Source organism: Phalacrocorax carbo, chromosome 4 (assembly GCF_963921805.1).
Source record: "Phalacrocorax carbo chromosome 4, bPhaCar2.1, whole genome shotgun sequence".
Lineage (NCBI taxonomy): Eukaryota > Metazoa > Chordata > Aves > Suliformes > Phalacrocoracidae > Phalacrocorax > Phalacrocorax carbo.
The window spans coordinates 17620340-17644905 of NC_087516.1; the positions used below are offsets into that span (position 1 = coordinate 17620340).

The following is a 24566-nucleotide window of genomic DNA, read 5'->3' on the forward strand; positions in this document are numbered from 1 at the left end:
GAAGCTCAGTCTTTCACAAGGACCTAACAGGTTACCTCTCTTATCCAAAATGAGCAGCTATGAATCACTAACAGTTTAGCTTCACAAATCCAATGCACAACTGCCATGTGACTGAACAAGCATTGCCCTGTTCTATCAGACATTTAATAATGGAGAGAGGCACCAGTATTTGTCTTCTGACTCTAAGAGGCTTTCTCGCCTATAAGAAACTTAGAAATAGTGACCAAAGGTATTATGGATCTAAAAACTTAATAGGTGAAAATGCTGGCTATTTGCATGACAGGCTTTTTCCGTGGCACAGATTTGCTCTTAAAATATGCTTTGATACTCACACGTGCATTTTCAGTTGCACTAGTGGTATCAGCCACCTAACCTTACACTGGCTTGTCACATGCATGCAGCATTTATCCCCTCTGTGTGCCTATGACAGTCCTCCCCTCAACCATGCAAGTAACTTTCACTGACTTTGTGGAAAATTAGGTGTTTTGGAGGCAATTTTTAAGGCCTTAAATGCATATTTTAGAACATATTCTAGGACCTTGTTGTTGAAACCTGTTGTTCATGTTCATCACCCTCACAGTCTAACACTAAAGCCTCAGTAATAAGGAATGCAGGTACAAGAAACAGAACAAACATAAGTAGGACTGTTGTTGCAAGTAAAGACAGACAAGCACTTTATTGCAAACGTGATGACCAAAATTCACACCATCTAATTCCATCTATGATGTGGATGGACTTCCATTCACAAGATGGTCAACTAGAAAGTCTTTACAGTTGATTTGTGCAGAAGATAACTCTCTCATGAGCCTGGAAGCTCCCAGTACCTGTGCATGTAGAAAAGCAGTTTGAACTGTCAGATACCCATCTCCCATGTGTGACAGTGCTTAGGACAGGCAATCAAAGAAGGCATCTGAACTTGTCCAACAGAACAAATCTTACCTGAATTAACTGTCACAATCTGAGTAGACAAGATTTTGATTCTTTGCTAGCTGCATCCCTTAGACCCTCTCCACTTGTTGAGGTGTAACTTCAATCACAAATCATACCAGAAAGCAGCAGCTTTATTTAGTGCATATAATACATCATTTGCACAGTATTCTCTACAGTAGCTTTTGGCTATGAATTAAAGACGAAAAATCTCACTAAAAAAGTATGTAAAAGCACCAATTCTAAGAACAGCTGCTGGATGGGAATCACTGGGTAGAGAATTTTTCACCTCCAGGATGATAGAAGTGGCAGGGACAAAAATAAATGAGAATATGGTAATTTTCCTCATAAAAACAAGAGAGGTTATATGATAAAAAGCTGAAAACGACTGCGTGCTGAAATGGAAACTGTCTTTTCTCCATTGATAATGTGATGCAGTCAGACACACCGCAGAAGATTAGAAGTAACCTGCAAGGTTTTATTACCTTTGATTTTTAGCTCTGTGCTACATAAAATTAATTTGTATTTTGCTGTAGAAAATGCAGGATTAATGATGCCAATGTGGAAGAGAGATTTTTTTCCTGTGCAAGTTCTGTGAGTCCTTCTCAGACCTCAAGCAACGCTTAGAGCGAAAGTATCTGCTTTGTGTTTTATGGTGATATAAAACTCACAAGAGGTCCAGCTTAGATCATGCAGACTTTCCAACTTTTGGTTACATAGCTAGACCTCATTGACTCTGATCTTAAAATCAGATTGGATCTCTTAGAATGGTAAGTAACTTAGCATGATATTTGGCAATTTTCCAGATCCTGAGAAAACAGCAGTTCCCATGCTATTTCAGTGCCTTATCTCCAAAATGAGGCAAAATGTGGCAAAGGTGGCAGTAGTAGAAAAATAAGTGGAATAAATAATAGTAAAAGAAGAGGTTAACTACAGAAATAATTTTCTAACCGAGCAGCATCTTGTCCAAAGCTTTAGGAAGAGCAGTCAAAAGAAAAAAAACTGATTTTGCAGTAAAAGTTCAGGAATTATAACTCAGAGGATTTGTGTTTTCTTCCTAGAATCTATATATAACTACAGCAAGACAATTCATCTTGGACTCATTATTTTCAGAGTTTTTACAATATTACTTATACAGCTCACTGTATTGCCTTTCACAAGAGACAAGACCTCAGAATACTCCAAAATGATATCAAGAAAAAAATCCATCTTGATGTTTACTTAAAAAAACCAAAACACAACAGTATGGGAGGATCACTGTATTTTTCAGGTTCTAGGTCTCCCTGCACATCTGTTATAAGCTGAATACTGAGCCTCAAGTATATCTTAGAAATGAGTAAACAAAAATAAATATTTGGCATCTGTTGTTCTCCTCCCGCCTTCTCTAGTGTTTACCTCACTGGCAGACATTACAAACTCTTACAATCCTTCATTCTCCCCCGTACTAAGTGCCCCTCAGGGTCTCAGGTCCCATTTCCCTGTCCAGCCCCAGCAGTGACCCTCTATCTCCAGCTGGAAGAAGAATTTGCCTCTGTGGTATGGCCCCCACTGACTCTTTTCATGCACTGGAGAGGAGGGGATGAAGTGGCAGGTAATAGGGGGCTTGGAGGAGCTCAGATGTCCAACTCTGCAGAAACAAGAATAGGAGAAGTGTTCCCAACTGTGTCAGAATTTGTAGACCATGATACTTTATGAGATTCTAATTCCAAAAGACACTTTTCTACCTATTCATCAGAGACATAGCACTGATGAATGCCTGTCCCCCACTAAACTTAAAAGAAATAGCACAGTCTGACCAAACTTCAAACGAAAAGGCAGGTGGTCTTCAGAATTCTGCATAGCAGTACATTGCCATTTGAACAGGGAAGGAAGTCCAGATTGAATCTTGTAGGAGATTTCTTACTTTGACCAAAATAAGAAAAAACATCCCAAAACCCAAAACGAGACAAATCCAGATACCTTCTAACAGATGGCTCAGCTGGGTGGGATGAATCAGTAAAGTGGTATTTCCAAAGCATTTCAGGGATCCTTGGAACTGTAAACGTAAAAGTGTGTGGTGAGGGGAAGGCAGGCTCAACACATGCCTGTAAATGTTCCTGAACGGGAAAAATGGCTGGTTCTTCCTACCAAGAGGGAGGGAACAGTTGCTAGAACCAATTCATCTCCCATTCGCATGGGAATTATGGTCATCCTGGAGGCTGCAGGGAGGCCCTTCTGGATGTCACGTAGCATGGTACTATACACTGACAGCTTAGGAGCTGGTAATGAGTCCTCCACAGGGGGGATCCAACAGGCCAGAGCCCCTTCCTGCCTTCTCCCACTTTCATGTTCTGAGATTATGCAAAAGGTCAGGATGTGAAAGCGTATGAGGGAACTGGGCACTCAACTGCCTTACAAAGTCAAAAAAGAACTCACTACTTAACATGTCATGTTAACTAAAAGCAAAGGAGGACTTTGAAACACCACTACCCAACCCTCCATGCCTTTTTTTTGTTTGTTTCTTTAAGTGGAAAATTGGACTTTCCTACTCTGCAGCATGTCTAGAGCACTGGGTGGAGGACTCTGATGAGATATACCTTTAGCAAAGCATCTTATGACCTTTCAGCCATCCTGAACTAATTTTCATTGCACTTTTGGCAATGGATAAAATTGGGTTGATTTCAAATAAAAGGATGCTCTCATGTGGTCCGTGGGAAAACAAATAAGAGCTTGAGTCACTCCTGACACGTCCTGAGGAATTCAAGGCATCAGATTTAATAGTCGATATTAAATGTATTATCCCTGAAATAACTTCTGGCAGTTTTGAAGCGCCTGAGAAAATACTGTGGATTGGAAACTTGAGGAAGATCATCTTTAGTGCCACTGCAATTGTAAATAGTAATGATGGCAGACAGATGAAAGCTTCTCTGCTGTTTTGAAAGAGAAATACATTACAGAAATCATAAAAGCATCTTCAGTGACAGCAAAGGAATCTATACAAAAGCTCTGTAAGAATAAAGAGGATATTAGCTGAGATTCATTATTGCTGTCTTTATAGATGTCTATATTTAAGCTAGTTCAGCAACAGGATAAACCTGATTGTTGCTATTCTCAGTGAGCACGAGGCATCTAAGATGTGAAACAGGAAGTTAGATTTCTTCTGTGTAGGGGAATAGACAGGGATCGGCGACCGGAAGATCATGGGCTGTGACGGAAAGATAGACTCCTCCCCATAGGAGTGGCAGGAACAGGAAGCGCAAGAGCTATATAAGCGTGTGATGCAGCTAAATAGACGGACATTTTGTATCCATCATATTGGTGTCTGTGCATCACTGTCCCCAGGGTGGGTAGAGCCCTGTGTCCCGGAGATATGCGGCCCAAGATAAGTTCTCCCATAGAAGCGTACAGCAACACTTCTGGAGGAAGAAAAAGATGAAAACGTAATTTTTCAGAAAGGTGTCCACTGATCTAAGTCTGTCAACAGCTCTCAGCAATCCCACCAAACAAGTCTGAGCTACATTTGAAATATCAAAGAAAGGAAGGAACTTCCCTTTGAGGATTTGTAGCCATTCTCACATCATCCAATGAAACTTTTACATGTTTTGTTAAAGGATTCTTGTGTTATCTGCCATCCCTGTGACATGAACCACATCTCCATCTAGTCTGAAAAACATGTGAGGAGTTAAAAATGTGGTATATATTGTTATTTTTTTAAACTTTAACAAACAGAGGGAAAATGGTCAGGCAAAAAAAAAAATTCACATACTCTTTGGTTTGTAGTGAGACAGGGAGCTCTTGCCATTTATGTAGCACTGGGCAGAACTCATCCAAACACAGGCAATTAAGTACAGCACAATTTGAGGTATAATAGTAGAGATAAGCAATGGAAAAAGAGAGTCACAACTGATCCAGAGAGAATATGAGAAGGAGCTGCTTACTTCAGTCCAGAAAATCTAAAACTCAGTTGAATTTCCAGACCAATATTTTGATAAAGAGTGCTGGAGCTCTGCCATGAATTAATGAGCAGATTATTTTTCTTTAAAAGATACAGAGCTAGCTGGACACTAGCTTAACAAGGTAATTATCAAATGAAAGAGAACCGCTGTACTGCTGTGAACATGCATAAAGCCTCTTATAATTATTAATGTCTTGGCTGATCTTTGTTTTAGAAGAACCATGTATTTTAATATTTTTGCATAAAATATATTCAGTTATGCTGCCTGAAAAACTAGGTTTACTCATATGTAATCAATCAAATATTATCTTTCCTAGACTACTTTTCAAATAGGAAAGTGATAAATGCATGACATTTTACCAAGTCGGTTGTGCCAGAAACCTGAGAACACTATTAATTATTTTATGAAAAAACAAATGTTTAAGTTTCATTAATAAGTTTCATAAATGATGGTGAGACTCTAAAGACGTAGCATGAAGTTTTTAACAGCGATTTTTGTTTTCCTCAAATGGCTGTATATAATGGCAGTCATGGATATATTAATGATAAGTTTACATGAACACTCGTAAAAATGACTGCAAGCATTCTCTGCCTCTGAAACTTTTGGTCTTTCCCCCTTTGCCTCATCATTGCATAGGTAAAGCATATGAGTGTAAACCAAAAGCACTGTTTTGCCCAAGCACTGTTGACTTGAATATAATGAGTATATTAGGATGCTATTTTCTCATTGTTTCCTTTCTTTATAACTAAACTATCTAGACATGTCAAATAGCATCTTTTGTAAAGTAAAACAGTGACAAAAATCAGAGTATAACTGATTGTATAAAGAAGGAAAAGAGAAAGACATAAGTGCTTGAAAATCTTGCAGAAAAAAAATTCTATAATGTTCTTCAGTGAGAATGAAAATCATTTGGTAATGTGTACAGGAAAAGCTGTACGTGCTTTCTTAACACAGCTGTCTGATCCAGGCTCCCAGCTCTTTTTCTCTAATATTAGAACTGTTTCAAAATTTCATCGTAAAGGACTCGTGGTTGTCCCTTTCAATCCTGCTGACTTTTGCTTGCAAATTCAAAGCACTCCGAAGAAGTATAGTTTGGATCCTATCAACAGGTCTACAGAAATATGTCATGGTCTGGTGAGTAGATGTATCCGTTTCATAAGGACAAATTACAAATGCTGTGCAATTGCAATAACTCTTACTTTAGAAAAGAAGTGACAGAAGTGGAATACTGAATACTCACTTAGAAAGATACACAAGCCAGAAAATTCTCACATGCCAATATTATCTCATTAAAGTCTTGCTTAAAAATGGCTTTAACATGCTCTCTGTAAACAATATTTTTGTTTATTGTCTCTGCATACTAACTAGCACTTTCAGTAGATACTAAAATGTCTTTAAACAATCATTCAACTTAAACAGAATTGAATGACTACCTCATGATACATTGCACAAACAAGAAAAAATCAAATACTGACATTCTTCTACTTTCTAGATGGAGGTCTAAACACTGGATCAATCCTTTTTCTCCAGAAGTAGCAGTTCTGTAATGTTGAAGGCAAGGAGAGCACTGTCCTTGCTAACCATCTTGCAGGACACTTTACTTCATTTTTTCTTGTAGCAAGATTCACTAGTGTTGTCCAGGTCCAGAAGATGCTCTGCTCTGTGTACTTGTGTCACAGCCCTCACCGGCCACTTCTGCTGAGAAGCTACACTGCCATTTTCGGTACTAGCTAACATTCCCTGTGGCCATTACTTCTGTTCCTAATACTTTTTTTTGTGTGCTGCGGGTGACCGATGCACTGATCAGAATGGCCAAGCCCACGTACCTGGGTTTAGGATAGTAGTGACTTGCTGAAGAGAAGCAGGCATTGATCCTAATTCTAGAAGTTGCAGCAAAAGCTTCACCAAAAGCTAATGTTGCATTGCAGTGTGCTCATATGCCAGGGAATGTTCAAATTGAAGCTGACAGCACAATCTTAATCCTGCTTCCCTACGCATCTGTATTGCAATAATGCAGACTGTAATTACATGGTCACATATATTTGCACAAATGAATTTGATAGTATACAAATTTACTGCAATCTAGATATATGTGTGCACCTTCCTACAATCAAGAGACATATCAAGGTAAATTAATACTAATTTGAAGTCATGGCAGTCCAATATTTCTAGTGACATATTGGTTACGTTCTTTTGAAGAAGTTATTGCTAGGAGCAGCTAAAGTTATTTTTATTATATCTGAGTTCTACAATGTAGAATCACACCATCAGATTCTAAATTCATCTTTTATCTTTGTTATTATTAAAGAGAATTGTTGGCAGAAAAGAAGCTTCAGAAGAAGGCATTTTGGGATGTAAGACTGGCTTTCAAAGTATGCCAAGAACAGGCATGACCCCATTCCCTGAGCGATGGGGTTTTCATACAGCACTATAGGACTGTCAGATGGGGCTAATTGCTTGACCCAACATGGGTGAAGTGAGTATGGAGCAGAAGAACCCAGCTACTGCTGAGCCTGGCTACCAGCTTACCCCAAGGGAGGTCAGCAGCACTGGAGGAGCAGAGACATAGCTGAAGAGCAAGGCTGCAAACCTCACAAAGACTAAAGTAAGAGAAGAGGATGGGAGACAGCGTGCTGGATAGTCTACCTTCTCCATATCTCTATAAGAAAAAAATCAAGCAGGTGTTTGAGGAAGAAGAATTGCCATCAGACCACAGAAGAGCATTATCATAAGAGTGTGATCAGTGCTGGAGATGTAGAACAGACTCCTCCAGGACTAACATGCTTCTTTTGGAAGCAAGGGAAAAGAACAGAGGGTTATTCCCTCTATGCTATAAATTATATTGAAAGTAAATTTAAACCAACTTTTTTACCCAGGACGCCAGACATGGCACCTGGCAGGACGCCTAATGAAGACATTATCACAAAGAGGTTCCTTCTCCAAAGCTAAATTCACACTCACTTTTAAATTCAGTTAAGGACTGCTTTTCTGAAGACAGTAGCCAAATCATCCAGCTTTGGTCTGAGCTGTGGAGAGGTCTCCAAGCTCACAAACTGGATTCCCTTCACAAGAGAGGAATCAGACGGACCTCAGGAATGTACCTGATGCATTCCAGGCATTAACAGGCAGTTAATTCACTAGACTGAACGGGACCTAATCCAAAATTAACCTCTGTACAACACATTTGGTGTGGATGTCATGCATCTTCAACACCAGCTGTTTTTGTTCTTCAGATCCTCTCCTGCACTTCTTGCTAATGTCTATGTAGCCTCCAGCTACTAGCACAATGGATTGTAACCTTAAATCAACAAGCTGCCCCTGAGAGTGCTAACAGTATAAACTCTGCCTTTCTGGAGGTGGTTGGAGATGCTGGATCACCAAGATGGAATGTATTGTCCAGACTTTTCCCTTCTATTTACTCAAGCGTCTTGTCCCTACCATAGTACAGTTAAGTTGTATGCAAGTTTACATCACAGGTTGTGCACATTTTATGAAGCCAAGTTAAACCCTTTTCTTAGTATAAGGTATCCCGTATTTCACTTTCATTCTAAAGCTACTAACCAGTTCGATCAATTTAGTTGTGCATGCATGACGAAGAAAAGCAGAATATTGAATAGAAGCAGCCTGGAAAGGGCAGATACTCCTTTGTTTTCCAACTCGATAAACATTTTCTTGGTGCAAGGCCATGTTCTGGTTCAGCATCTCCTTGCCTGGACTTTTTTCCTTTTCTCTTTTTAAATAACCATGACCTGGAGCATCCCTTTGGATTACAGAATTTGATGCATAGCCAGCCATGCATGTGCAACTGTCCCTAAGAGCCAAGCCTCAGCAGAAAAGCTGGTGTGCATACAATCTTGAAACAAAAATAGCTGTCAAATCAAAGCTAATTTGCCACAAAAGAAAGCACTGATCCTCAGTTAGGGAATACCAAGCTAGTTTGAGTTCAGGGGTGTTTAAAAAAATAGAGACTTGCTTTTATAAAAGAAAAGTGTATTTTTAATCTCTCTAATCTCATTTAGAAATGGATGGACTGATTTTCCTTAAAGCTGAAAGGTGGGGGTGGGAGGAGGGAGGAATAAATATAGGTAATATTGGTTCTTGAGAGTGAAATAAGTTTTAAAGTCTCTGAGTAACTAAAAGAAGAGAGGGAAACACAAACAGTTATACAGAAGGCTGATCCTATCACATGTGCCACCAAATATATGTTAGTTTAATGCTCCCTGGACCAGGGTTTCATTTTACCTCATTTTAGTGAATTAAATCATGTACTACAAAGGAATTTGGATCTGAATGAAAGGAACAAGATTGATATCAGGATGAAAAGTAATGCCCTATTAATTCAGGTCCAGACATTAAAGACAAAAATAAAATTGAATTACACAGTATTTTAATATTTCTGGACCAGACAAAATTGTATATAAAAGCCTTTTTCATAGCCAAATGGAGATGGGAGCAGTAATGGATTTTTAAAAGATACAACAAAATGGTCAACATCTACTTTCAGGCACCCAGTGAACTGCACAGATGATGTTGACTCAAAAGCTGCTGCTGAACAGATAGCTGTCCACTGGTGCTTCTCTGCACACATTCCTCCACTGTATCCAAAATTATAAACTTCTAAGATTAGCTCAGGTCATAGAAGAAAAGCATCCATTTCGAGCTGATTAGTATGAAAAAGACAACACTGATAATGAAGGAATAGCACTTTCAAGACACTATAGTCAAGGCACAGGCCCCTTTGGCTGAAGGAACATTCTTACAAGCAGGTAGTTCATTCTGGTGTAGAGGAATGGAAGAGACATCACTTAGACCCTTGCCCAATGCAAAGCTGCGTGTGATAATGCCCTTGAGCAATAAACTTTTCTTAACCAGTGAATGACGATCCACATGTCTTGGCAGGGTGACAGCAATGAAACAGACCTACACCATGAAAGCACAAGGTTGCAGGTAACTTCGCGTGCTGCAGAACTATCTCCACAGCAGCAGAGGCCATTTCTAGTGCATCAGAGCTAGCCTGTACTCCTTCTCTTGGCCTTCCCATACAATATAAAAATCAAGGTACCAACACTCATTTTCAACATCTTGGAGCCAAGACCCCTCAAAAAAGAACAGCTCTGGAATACTGGACCTGGATTAGCACTTCTTCCTGTGCAGGCAGAACGCCGAAAAAATGTCCTCAGGAGACAGGACATTACTCATAGTTCAGTAGGAGAGTGGTTTGAACTCCACAAAACCAAAGGAATATCACAAGTATCAATAATTCTGTTCCAAATCCAATACATATTCCTATAAACTGTCCTCTCTGATGTAAACTTTTAATAGTATGTAAACGTTGGCTGCATTTGCCTGGAAAAATCCTAAACGAATACTCCACAGAATCCACTCCTCTGAGAAAACAAGGTGAGAAGAAACAGGAAATGCAAGGTACTGCTTACACTGCTATATGCACCAGAATGAACTTAAAATACTATGGTATAAAACCTGTATGATTCAGAATAGCGGAGCAGCAAAATGTCAGCAACATTTTAAAGGTAATATAATTTGGAGTGCACCATTCAATGTGATAAAGAATGATAGCCACTGTATAATATCTCAGCCTTCTCATACACAGCAGACTTTAAAAAAAAATTCATGACTACATTAATTCAAGAAAACTTCCAATATGGAATTGGGAACAGTATCTCAGTGTCCAGAGTCAGCTTTTGGCTCTATTTCTACTAATCATGGTGCTGCAGCTGACCCAGTTTAAATGTATTTCTATAAAGATTCCATAATTTTGGGGGATGTTGCATATTGTATTCTCCTAAGCCATTTAAAAATATTGCACTACAGCAAATACCTAATGCCTAAAAATAAGGTGTATCATATGGAACAGCACTGCTGCATCACTGAAATGCAATGTAAAAGTTTTATTGAAGTTTTATTTGTACAGTAAACACAAACATGTACATTTGTGTAATAAACCCAACACTATATTAGGATGCACATTTGCATGTTTATCTGTGTTCTGTTGTATGTGCAAACATGTCTGTGAGATTAAATTTGTGGGTAGAGGTCATATTTTGCAGTGAATTTGTTATTATCTGAACTTAAAGATTGTCTGCATCTACAAGCCTTGTCCTGCTAGTGTCCTAGAGCCGTGAGTGCTGCACCACCACTACCTGTAGTGTTATGTGTATATGCACACTACAGAATTTTCAAATTATTATAAAGTTACCATAATATGCGTAAAGCTTCCAGACCTAATAGGACTGATATTCTGATTCACCTGCACCTGAGGATTCAAAAAGGGAAGAAAAGTCTGGCAGTCCACTGTTTAGTTATTCAGTGCTCTAGAAAAAGAAATTAGTTTGTAATACCTTCAGGCAAAGCGTATGCTCCAAAGTATTATAGTTTATACTGGTTGTGGGTAACAACACTACACTTAGTTAAATGCCTCTCTCTGCTCTAGAAATGAGAGGACAGTATGAAAATATGCTTTGCCACAGTTTCCAGGTTTTTATGGTATTGCTTAGGTCATTCATAAAGTGGGGTGTTTCACTTCTGAAGAAGTAATAAAAGCAAAGAAATAAAATGAAAAATGCAGAAGAAAAATATTTCCTGACTACTAAGGGAAAGACACATATAATTCTAGGCTTGAATGAATATTCATACTGAGTCTTGTTTCTTAGAGGGACTTCGGAAGTATGTTAGAACATTTTCTGCAAAAACATAACATATATTAACTGACCATCTTAAAATCATCTGATAATTTAAAGGCTGTAGCAATAACAACTAAATATTTCAATTTAATATAAAAATATTTTAAAATAACTTAGCATTGCAACATTTATTTTTAATAAAACATAACAATCTCTATTTAATGTACTGATTATATGTGAAGCCAAACACTGATCTGCCTGCCAGTTATTGGCCTTCTATGATGAAGTGACCACATCACTAGACAAGGGAAGACCTATGGATGTCATATTCTAGGATTTGTGTAACACCTTTCACACAGGCCCCCACAACATCCTTCTCTCTAAATTGGAGAGATATGGGTTTGATGGGTGGACTGTTCAGTGGATGAGGAAGTGGTTGGGTGGTTGCATCCAGAAGGTGGTGATCAATGGCTCAATGTCCAGATGAAGATCAGTGACAAGTGGTGTTCCTCAGGGGTCCGTACTGGGACCAGCACTGTTTAATATCTTCATCAGTGACATAGACGGTGGGATCAAGTGCACCCTCAGCAAGTCTGCAGATGACATTGAGCCAAGTGGTGTGGTTAACACATCTGAGGGACAGCATGCCACCCAGAGGGACCTGGACAAGTTTGAGAAGTGGACCCATGTGAACCTCATGAGGTTCAAGAAGGCCAAGTGCAAGGTCCTGCAGCTGGGTAGGGGCAAGCCCCATGCATCAATATGGGCTGGGGTACGAATGGATTGGGAGCAGCCCTGCAGAGAAGAACTTGGGGGTACTGGTGAACAAAAAGCTGGACATGAGCTGGCAATGTGCGCTCACAGCCCAGAAGGCCAACCGTATCCTGGGCTGCATCAAAAGCAGCATGGCCAGCAGGTCGAGGGAGGTGATTCTGCCCCTCTGCTCTGCTCTGGTGAGACCCCACCTGCAGCGCTGCGTCCAGCTCTGGAGCCCTCAGCACAGGAAGGACATGGACCTGTTGGAGTGGGTCCAGAGGGTGGCCTCAAAAACGATCAGAGGGACGGAACACCTCTCCTATGAGGAAAGGTTGAGAGAGTTGGGGTTCTTCAGCCTGGAAAACAGAAGGCTGTGAGAGACCTTATTGCAGCCCTTCAGTACTTAAAGGAGGCTTATAAGAAAGATGGTGACAGTCTTTCTAGCAGGGCCTATAGCAATAGGACAAGGGGTGACGGTTTTAAACTAAAGGAGAGTAGATTCAGGCTAGACATAAGGAAGAGGTTTTTTATAATGAGGGTAGTGAAGCATGGGAACAGGTTGCCCAGAGAGTTGGCAGATGCCCCATCCTAGTAAACGTTCAAGGTCAGGTTGGATGGGGCTCTGAGCAACCTGATCTAGTTGAAGGTGTCCCTGCCACCCATGGCAGGGGGATTGAATTATATGACCTTTAAAGGTCTCTTCCAACCCAAACCACTCCATGATTCTATGATTCAGCAAAACAGAAAAAGTACTGACCAATTTTTCACAACTTCCATCACCCTCTGCAAAGAAAAATCATTTACCCTGATTTTGTAAAGGTGAAAAGTTGTTTAATACTTTCTGTAAAAAGTATTGATTTCCATTATTTTGCATGGATTTCCACCATTTTATTAACATTGTCTCCAGCAGAGAGAAATAACAGAACACTACATAATTTGGACCAAATAGGTGAACAAAAGCTAACCACAACAAAGGGATTGTTTGTATTGGGCAGGGGAAAAGCCCATAAATCACTGTGATTGTCTCATGTTAATTTTGCCTTTATTCTTCCTATTCTCTGAACGGACAATAGGCTCCTATAATATATCATGTCCTATTATATTATGATTTCTCCCAAAGAGGGCTTATCACTTACTGTTTATACAGCGGCAGAATCAATCTGATCGACTGGGATTTCAGTGTTTCATTGCAATTAGAGGCTATATATAATTGTGTAATATTCACATTAGGATTTTAGTAGCCCTTTTCCAGGTGCCACTTTACAGACATAGGGTCTCCAACATGAATTTGTATAGTAACTTACTGTGTAGTGACATGCTAAGTAACAAGCAGACGAGATTTGATATACCCATTTGTAAGATATCTGAAATCTTGTATTTAATTGTAAGATATTTGAAAAAGAGGTTGATAGCACAGTTTTCATTATAAACCTTTCCATGGAGTCCTTAACTGAGGTTGTGTTTGTACATACACGCATGCACACACATGTTGCACATGGTGGCACTTTAGAGAATGCCTTTCATCTTTCAAAGGTACCGATAACTCAGAAGTGCAGGAACATTATGCTAACTAAAGAGCCTGCAGCAGACAGAGGTGAAGGTCTAATTCAGGTCTGCTAATCACAAATCAGGAACCAGAAGGAATTATTCCTTCAGCATCTGTCAGTAATATGGAGAAAAAGAAAAATGCATGTTGTGAAGGAAATCGGTGGAAGATTCGTGCAGGAAGTCTTGCATAGCCAGCAGTATTAGAAAAACATTATTCATATTGCTAAAAATGAGAAATAGTAGGGTGTTTTTAATCACAAAAAGTTTAGCACCCAAAATGAAAAAATTGTTCTGGAACGTGTTGTGATGACTGAGACTGAACTGAACAGGGAACTGAAAGCTGGCACTTGCTTTGGCACCAGTGACTCCAGGGAATCAGAGATACAGGTCAGACACAGCCCCTAGGCTGATGGAGGCTCCACAGCCTCCCTAGGGAATCTGTTCCAGCACCTCATTCTTCTTATTGGTAGGAACTAACCCACCAATGTACTTAATCTATGCAATTTAAGACCAGCATCTCTCCTTCCACTCATCATGGACATGGAAACAGACCACGTGCCTTTCCTTTGTGGGTCTTGTTATTATGTCCTATTTTCCCCTCTCCTTTTTCCCATGTCTTCTGTAGACTGATCAACTCAAATTCTTTCATTTTTCTTAGTAAGTCTTATTTTCAAGACTTTTGCTTTCCTCTGGACTCTCTCCAATCAGACCACATGTTTCTGTACAAATGCCATCCAAAACATGCATTCAGTACAGACAAAGAAGAGGCAACCCCAATCAGTAGGAGAGATACAGCTGTTGCTTCAAAATGCTGGATTCACCAAAGCTCAACTGACTGGGATAAAATACAGATAATAACTATGCATGAAAATTAAGACTCTGTTAAACAGACTTGATAAGATATCCAAAAGCCACAACTATACCATGAGAAAGAAAACAACGTTGGCAAAAAGGTTAGTAGAAAAATGAAGGCAAAATTAGAAGGAAAAAACCCTGATAATTATTATGAATATCAAATGCAAAAGCAAAGAGAAAAAAAGGGAAAAGCATTCTGTAAAAACACATTATGAAACATAAATATGAGAATGAGATGCTGAAGGTGGCAGTGAAAAATCCATGACTGTATGGGCTACAGAAAATAAGAAAGACCTTGAATTTTATTCAAAACTTAATTTAATTTAGAAACAGAAAATTTTTTAACATCAATATATAAAAAGCTTTTTTGTTCTACTTTTGGGAAGAATCTTGATCTTGAGATGAGAAGTGCTTCCTAGTCTGTCAGCAGCTAAGAAGGACCTTAAACAGTAGCTATTAGGAGTAAATGTTTTAAAATCAGCAGTTCTGAGAGTTTCTTTGCACATTTCTATCTGGTATTATAAAATAATAATAATAAAAAAAAGAACTACTGAGGGAATTAAACAACCCACTACTGTTGTGCCGATATTTAAGAAGGGACACTGTACAGTCAGGTAACTGTGTAACATAATACACTTGCTTGATATCAATCCAGACAAAATAGTGAAAAAAAAAATACAGGGTTCAACTGATGAAGATTGAAGTGAAAGGGGTGTAATTAATGCCAGTCAACATGGGTTTATGTAGAATAGGACTTGTCAAACAAACCTCAATTTTATTCTTTGATGAGCTTACAGAAGTTTCCGTGATAAAGGTAAGTGCAGAGGTGTAATACACTTAGACATCTGTAATGCATTTGCCTTACTAGTGCATTGCTTATATTCTTCCTAAAAATTATTAATATACAATTCTAACAGAGCATCTGCAAAGTGCGTTGCGAACTCCTTAAAACACCAACTTTAAGAAGTAATTATCAATTAGAAATCATTAACCTGGGGGTGGTGACCCACAGGCACTTGTGGATCTGCTAGACCTGATTTTAACAAAATTTTCATCTCTGTTCTGAAATTAAACTCAAAAATATTGCCAAGAAACTTTGAAAAAAACAGAACCAGAAGAGAGGTATATGAAGATGAAGACCAGGCAGTCACACAGAATAATCTGTCTCACTAAACTAGGCCAATTTACTGTGTTGTAACCTGAATGCTCAAATCATGTTTAATGACTGGGATTTCTCTGGGAAAAAAATAAAAGGAAAAAGAAAGAGCATGTTCCTGGAAATACTACAATCTGTTTCTCTTGGCAAATTTAATTCTCTCTCTAAGAGTTATGTGAGAGAAGCCAGACAACAGTTTTATAGAAACCTGGGGTGATAATGCAGCATGCTAGCCTCTCAGAACCATCTTTTTGACAATAGTTAAGCAAGTGGGTAATGTGTGGCGAACTTTCCCTGTTTATTCTGAAACTATGTTCCCTGCTTGTAAGAAATGCCCACTAGACATAGCTTTCCACCATTTACCCCCACAAAACTGATCCAACAAAGGGCTGTAACCTGTATTGCACAGGTTAGAAACAGAGACAAAGGTTGAAGGAATCTGTTGCAGCTCACTCACTGTATATTCACTAAATAATTTGTAGTAAAATCTAAGATACACCTACGTAATATATTCTAAAGGCACAGAGAGAATCTTAGATAAGCACTTTAAAGCTGATGATTTTACCATTTCTCCAAAGTTCACTGATCTCATACTACTGTCCAGAAAACTCTAACTTTCCAGTTACGAAAAAATCAAGAAATGAAGAACAATCAAGCAAGGATCATGCACCAAACAGAGAAAATGAACAATAAGTGCATAAAATGCAAAGCATGGTATAGTTACATTGTACATTCCAAACACAAAATGCAGTAGCAATTATAACACAAAATGCATATTCAGTTATCGGCTACAGATTCAGAGCTACAATAAAACTGAAATCACTATATTTTTCTAGAGCAAAAGAGCTCAACTGGTTCCTTCCAAAATTTCTGCTGTGTAACATTATGCAATGCCATATAAAATTGGTTGATAGAAGCCCATAAAAAGTGCCTGAAATTCTCAATACATTCTACATCTATAGGCTTAAATAAATCCATTTTGTGGACTCCATCATACCTACCACACATGAATTTTTTTTTACAGCTACAAATATAATAGCTCATGCTTTTGCTTCCTCACAGTACACAGCTCCTCCATGAACAGAAAACATTTAGTGAATAGAAATGTAGACAAGCTCTAATTTTCTGTACAGTGGCAACTGCATCTATTATGTATTACAGTGTCACTTTGCTCTGAAAGAGTTAACTTTCTAGCTCCTATTCTCTGCAGTGCTGCATAAACACTGCACATTATTCTTACTGAGCATGCTTCATCTTTCCTGTCTCCACAGTCTTGGGCTGTCAATCACTTGTCAGTCCCTACCACATCAGCACAGTGCGCATCACCAGGCTGTCAGCACAGCAGCTGATGAGACTCTGCTAAGAGCTGTCAATCAAACTTGTTTCTCTTATCTGTTCGGGAAATATTTTGTCTCTAAGAAACAAAGAACCTGGGCAACAATGGATCAGAGTCTAGTATTTACTCTTTTACAGGGATAGAAGGCTCTTAACAGGAAACGAATATGTTTTATCCACAACTAGGAAACCATTAGGCATATTTTCTTTTTTGGTTTTGTTTAAATCCTATTTGCGTCTTGACCCAATAAATCACGACATAATAAATTAAAGCAAATTTCTTTTTGCTCTCACTGTAAAATGAATTTCTCGTGTTTACTTCTTAAGTTTCTGTCAAATATAATTCAATGCAGTTTAAAACAGGTAGCCCATCTTGGGAATCTCTCCCTGTCTTTAGGCATTGGAACATGTGATCTTTCTCTCCATCTCACAGTAGCCAAAAAGACAGACTAGAGAAAATACCCATAATTTACACCTTTGTTACATTAAAATACATCTTTATTTTCTGTAGCATTTCTCATTAAAACTCAATTTCAACGTTGAATTTAATAGCATGAGTAGGGTTCATAGATAATTGCAGACCAAAAGAATAGCTGAGCAAGCGGAAGAAAAGCATACATTTTCAGTGGGTATTTGAAAGAAGATAGCATCTTCTTTCTGGAATGCTGTACCGGGGCAGGGGCATGGGGGTAAGAATTGCAGAAGATAAAGTTCTTGCATCTACAGAAATAAAATACTGAAGGAAGACAAAAAAAGCTGCAAAGATGGGCACAGTAGAGATTTCAGGTCTGACACAGAATCTCTGCATGAAAAGTTGAGCTGGGCTTTCAAGTGCGCATCTATCCAGGGCAGAATAATGTTCTGCAAAGATAACTGCTCCAGGTCTAACAAACCTGGCAATCAAATTAATTAGCAGTGGTGGATCACTGAACTAACAGACCTCTACTCTTCCCAGGGCATAAGTAAGTATCTTCACATGCTGTGCCATACAGATATACAGGCACATTTAAAACTAGCTCGAGCATCAGTACGTAGTGCTGTCTTATGCCAGGCAGAGTAAACATAACCCAGTGACTTAAAATCCCCACTTTAGCCCATATCTGTTTTTCCCTACAAACTGAAGAATCTCAGAGCTGATAGTCAAGGAGAAGCCATGCAGGCCCAACAGTGAGTAGCAAAGGGAAGAAAAACACTTCTCTCCATATAGAGAGGTGTACTGTAAAACAATATAATATAAAAGGCAGGCCTAAAAATACTTGGTGTTTTTCATAAAGCTTCAGTCTGGAGCCATGAAATTAAATAAGCAGCTTAGTTTTTGGAGGCAAAAAAATAGTGAGTTTACAACGCTTAGTTTCTTGGACAGAATGTATATTAAAAGTTAAAAGAAACAGGAGGCAAGCAAAAGTAGTATTTTTTTAAATCTTATAACACTTACACAAACAATGATTACAGGCCTGATTCACATGCTCTGAACATTTACATTGGCTGTGGAACTGGGCCTGTCCAGGTAAGAGCAGAGGGCAGAGAGAGACAGCTGGGAAAGAGGCTGCAATAGGAAACCAATGGAAAGGAAAAGTTTAAAGAAAGCAGGGAAAAGAAGCCCCCAGAGTGTTTTGGGGACTGCAGTCAAGATTAGAGAAGAGCAGAAGAGAATATGCAAGTTTCTAGCATCCTCCCACAATACTCTTAGGGGCTTTGAAGAAGGGACCTGGGGCAAAACACCATATTCCTCCTCATCTCTAGCACCTTAAGGCAAGATCTGAATAGTCCCTGAGAACAAGGAGGGAAAAGGACTGGGAATTGCCATAACCCAGAGAAAAATTATGGCCATGGACAAGGAAACATCATTTGTCCTTACACACACACACCCCCCCACAAGAATTTTTCTGAAATTTGTTTGCTCTAGAAGAGAATATTTTAGTTCCCAAAAGGGGAAATCCATTGCCTAAAGGAAGGAAAATAAGGTGGCAGGCACAACCAATGTCAGAGATATAAGCAAATCTCTCACAGGCTGAAGCAAGACAAAAGCAGGCAATTTTGAGCTGAATCCTGGAGCAAAGGCAAGAGGTTGGCATCTTTCATCACTTTCAAGTCTACAAATGACTTCTCAACGGATTCCTTTTTCTCTTTTCTAGGGCCTAATCTTGGTTCCTTCCACTACTGTTTGTGCCTATAAGAGTAAGAAAAAAACTTTGTCTTTTCTCTTCCCTCTCAGCCAGCCCATACACACCAAAGAGCGTGCACGCTGGGTGAGGGGGCAGGTGTCTCACCAGGGACAGCGCGGATGGAGACCAGGCACTTTTGTTTCATCTCTTCCAAAAGTCCATGCCTGTTGCTGTCACCACTCAGCATACTCTGGCTCATCTAACAGGAGCCCCAGCCGGCTGGCCAGTGATTTCACTGGTTACTTGGAATAAAGGTACTGGGTGATATTATGGTCTTTGGGAGATGCCAAAACCCTCCATAGTCATAACAGAGCATGTGTGTGGCTTGGGCGGACAAAACAGAGACCCCGATGAGGTCTCTGTGCTCAGCGAGGACCTGCTTCAAGTAGAAGCGATTTTCTGCTAATGTTTGCACCAAAAGGGGAGCGGACTGCTCTGTTCTCAAGTCCTGGACATGTTTTTGGACACAAACTTCCCTGGTAGGCAGATAGGGCTGCTCTTAACACACAGCCTCCACTCTGCGCCCTCCCCAGGCAATGCTGGAAATGTCCCTGAGCAGGGACTTGGACAACCTGGCACCCCCAAGGCTGCTCTCAAAGCCTGCTCAGATGGCAGTGGAAGTCCCAGACTGGAACAGCTCAAGCATGCACTTTTAAGTATCGCTAAACAGGAATACTGCTCGTGTCACAAAGAATCACTAATACTGTAGTTCAGAATTACGTAAATATTTACTAACAAAGGAAAGGAAGCGTGAACGAACAGAAAGAACCCTATATGCTTAGTTTTAAATCCAGATGCTGAGAATAACAACACCAAAAGCACCAACAGGTCAGAAATTAAAGCCAGAGGGAAAATCCTGGGTACTAGTGGCTTTTAAAAACATGCCCAGAGTAATTTGATATTTCAATCACACTTATCAGCAACAATGCTAAGAATCACAGTATTGCCCCATACCAAACTGTTCCAGCTACAGATAGCACAATCATTGTCAAGCATTTGTGACAACAGAAATATTTTACTCTTTGACAAATTCTTTCATATGCAGCACTGTTTTCCAGAAACACAACTCGCTCTGATCTAACTGGACATTAATTGCTTTTTTGCTGATGTATCTGTGCCTTCTGGACTGATAACACAACTAGCAAATCTGATATCTGACAAGTTGACTCAACCTAATCAGGACAGATCAGCTGTTACCAACGTTGCTATAGGCTGTAATTTGAGGACCTTTACAGAGTTATCACTTGCTTTGAAAGGCAAGAAACTGTAATTCTGTCAACACTAATCCCAGAAAGTGTGTTCAAAGTGGCTGTTATTTTTTCTCCAGGAGAAGGTAACACTTGTCAAATAAATACCTGAGATAATTGATAAAAGGAATTAGAAGTATGTGAGTGATACGCTGACAGTCAGTCACTCTCACAAAAAAGAAGAACCTTGCAAGATTCAGAACATTAAGCGGAGAGCACAAGCTGTCATCGTGAAGCAGGGGTCACTCTGAATGGAGTGAAACAATTGGCAAGGCAGTTTTTCAATGTTTACTTATCTCTCTGCTGCTTAGTGGTAAAGCCGAGTGAATTATTCACTTCAAACAATTTGTTCGATGAATTTTACTCCTTTCTTTGTGCTCAGTGTATGCAGGCAATGGATACCAATGCCATCAGATTTATTCACTGCTTCACTTTTATTTGAGCTTTCATTTAGTGCTTGATTGAGAGTATTCTAGACTTCCACTGCTGTTCAGACAACATCCAGGGCAGGTCCTTATTGTGTGCAAACAGCATAGATCCACGCAGCTGATGGAATAATGATTATCTACACCAGCAGGGATATACCTTGTGGTATTCTTTTTTCTGATCCCTGTTTAAACCTGAAAGCCCTTCCAGCAACAATACTGATATTTGCCACAAAGTTCCCTTTCTCTGAACAGTTTCGCCCACAAGAATCAACACTAAAATGTTTGTGGAAACCAAATTAACAAAAAGTGCAAGCACAGCCAAAGCAAATTCATTTAAAAATTCCAAAGATTATATTGCATTATTTGCCCTGCTCCACTAGGAAATAATTTATTTTCATGTAATAAAATCAGAGGAATTCCACAAAAAAATGGATTCCCAGCCCATGCAATTCTTCAATGGAACTTGATTGTCAGTGAATGCAAACAAGTGACTTTGTCATTGCCAGGGTTGCATCTGTCTCTTCCAGATAAACTGTATTTAGACACTCAGGCTTAAAATTAGAACAAAAAAAAAAATCTCTTACTGTATCGCTTTGGTCCATCTTCCAAACAAAATGAAAGGGTTAAGGTTGCATCATCTTCAAAAAATTCAGTTGCAAAGGCATCCCACCAGAGGTTGTCACTATCCTAGGAAGCAACAGATCATTCACTTAACAGGAGGTAAAATGAAAATATGTTCATCCTTTGTAAAAGAAATTTGACAGGATCGTACACAGTTTGTGCATCTTCACCTATGATTTTGGGATGTAGATGTCCATATGATAGTTCAAACTAATTTTCCCAGATAAAGATCTAGTTCTAATTTAAGAAAAAAACCTAAAAATCTTTAATATAATATACAATAAATGGCCTTCATATTATTGAGCACACAAAATATGTAAAAACTTTACTCCTCATAAATACATGTTTCTCTTCAAGTGTTAAAAATGATTTTACAAATCAGTTGTAAATAAAGCGATTATGACTTCCCCCCCCCCCTTTTCTGGGCTGCGTATCTCAAATGCTTGGTCCTAATAATGAAAAAACCTCAGTACTCTAATTCTATAGTGCTACATAAACTGATTATCAGCATGAGTTGACAAGAAAGTTATTTAGAAACTAAATATAATAGCCATTCCACTCCAATGCATTTAATATAAATACAATGCTACTGCAGGTTAATTAAATACCAGCTAGTTACTTAAATGCAATTGTTGTGAGAAATCTTTACTTTTCAGTGTGATACATGAAGTGAAAACAATATTTTAGGATGACCTGTGTATACTTAGACTTACAGTAATACACATAGCTGGAACATAGCGATTATTAATACAGTGTACAATGTAAAGCATATACCAGTACGCCACTACGGGTGGTCTGTTGGCTTTGACAACTGAACCAGGCATTTTCAGATTCAGTGATCAGCATCAGGCACCCAAACCTCGATGTCTAGCACCTGTGCACATGGTCCGGCTTGCAAGGGTTTTTGCAGAAGTCAGGCAACAACAGAATCCACCGTTTCATTCAAAAGCTATGGATATATTTAATAACTGGATTTGAAATGTTTGGTACAGTCTCTTCTGCTTCTTTGAGGCCCTGAGATTTAAATCACTTGCAGCACATGGGATCAGCAACAAAGCTGGAACTACACTTCTGAAGATGCCCCAGTCACACTCCTCAGAGCCACTCTATCCCAGTCATGGCAGCTGCCTTCCCAGTGTACAGGGCCAGGTTCATCCCGTGTAGTGAGCACTGAGCACCTCTTAATGTCTGAGCAATATGTAACTAATCCAGATAACATTCGTTATGTTCACAGAAAAAAAAACCCTGAGATAAAACGCTGATTTAAGACAAAACGCACATCTGTCATTCTCATTATACGTGCCTGTGCAGAGAAATAACTATCTGGGGTTTTTTAGTTCTGCTCCTGTTTTTCCTGAAGACTTCACTGCTGGATTTCACTCCAAACTGCTGAGCAGGGTATCCTTCCTGCCTCACAACTTTACTTTGATTTTTGCCAAGCATCCAACGGAGGAATGGTAAGGACAGGTTTTAGCATTCCAGCTCCTACCAGAGACCCCCAAGGGACTCCTTGGCTGGGTCAGAGCCTGTAATTCATCTTCCTTGCCAAGGCTCAACCCACCCAGCAGTGGCAAGACAATGAGCAGCACAGCCCTGCAGTACTTGCTCAAAATTCAGTCACTCAAAGAGGTATCAAAACCTCATCCCCATGTCTTAGAAATCTGTTGCTGCAGAGAGCTGCTGCTCTTTCCTCTTTGCTGCTGTAAACTTTTATGTGTGTTTCCACATGCAAACATGGTTTCATTGACTAGCCAAGTAGCCACAATAGTAAGTACAGAATATCCAGGTGTTCAACAGAGGCCCAGAAACCAGCATCTAGCAACATACCTCTGCACGCTGATCCTTCACTCGGGACAGCCTGGTGGGTGACATTGTAAGCCCATACGAGAGTGCATTGTCCAACAAGTAATTACAAGCTACCACCCTCTGCCATTTGCCAAAAGAGAGGCTGCAGTATCGTTTAACTGGGATCTTTCAGACACACTTGTCATAGAGAAGGAGCGGGGCGGAAGGATTTGAGCAATGTCACCTACCACATTTGCAGCACTTGTTAACTCAGTAGTTGAGTATCACTGAGCTACTCATGCAGCATCCAATGACACGGGAGGCAAAAGGGGAGCATCACATAGCTGGGATGCAAATGCACAGGGGAAAGACAGAGAAAAGAAGGGAAAGTGCAGGGCCTCACCTCACAACCACACATACTTGCACTCACTCTTGCTTCCAAGAAGTCTGAAGGCAAGGAAAATGCAGAGGCGGAATTACTGTGGATTCTCTCCCTGGATAGATGAAATATCCAGGCTCTGTCACAGTTTGAATAGTGTCCAAGGTCTCTATCTTATGCTTTTGCATATTTTATGTCAGGAAGAAGGAAAAACAGAAAATGCAACACCCCACCCTCACCCACAAAAAAAAACCAAAACCCAAACCTTAATAGAATATATAAATCCTCTGTCAAGCTTGGATACGCTCTGTTGATTAATTCTCTGCTCCACCCTTGTCACAGGTGGGCCCAACTACTCTCACAGCCAAATGGTGAACAAAACCAAATGAGGTGTCCCCTAGCCAAGCTGAAAAAGGATCCGGTTATTATGAAAAAAAAAAAGAAGAATAATAAAATCACCCTCTTTTTCTTGCAAAAAGGGAATGGTGAAGGCAAGGCTGCCCCCAGGCATCTTTAACTTATGCTCTGACAGGTTACGGGGGATTTTGCCAGAGTAATTATTTTTCTATTCAACAATAATGAGAAATTACCATGGCAACCTCCTTTTCACATAGTGCACTCACACGCTCAAACATTGAAATAATGGCCTAAACATAACAAAAAAACCCCTAATACTTTAAAAATATTTTGTATTAAAATAAACTTAAGGAACAGGTCAAAGGAGAGAAGAGGCCAGAGACAGCCAGTGAGTTGGGTCAGAAGTGAAGATGGCATGCTGCTGTAGCCAG

The 24566-nt window shown here is 39.5% G+C and overlaps 1 protein-coding gene across 13 annotated transcripts in view; it reads right to left on the bottom strand.

Moving 5' to 3' along the window:
• LDB2 (LIM domain binding 2) overlaps positions 1-24566 on the bottom strand; it is a 225285-nt gene that overhangs the window by 125950 nt on the left and 74769 nt on the right. For all 13 annotated transcript variants that reach the window (XM_064449186.1, XM_064449184.1, XM_064449185.1 and 10 more), the window contains one exon: positions 21578-21680. In XM_064449186.1, coding sequence (XP_064305256.1) covers positions 21578-21680 — 103 coding nt within the window. The remainder of the gene's footprint in view (positions 1-21577; positions 21681-24566) is intronic.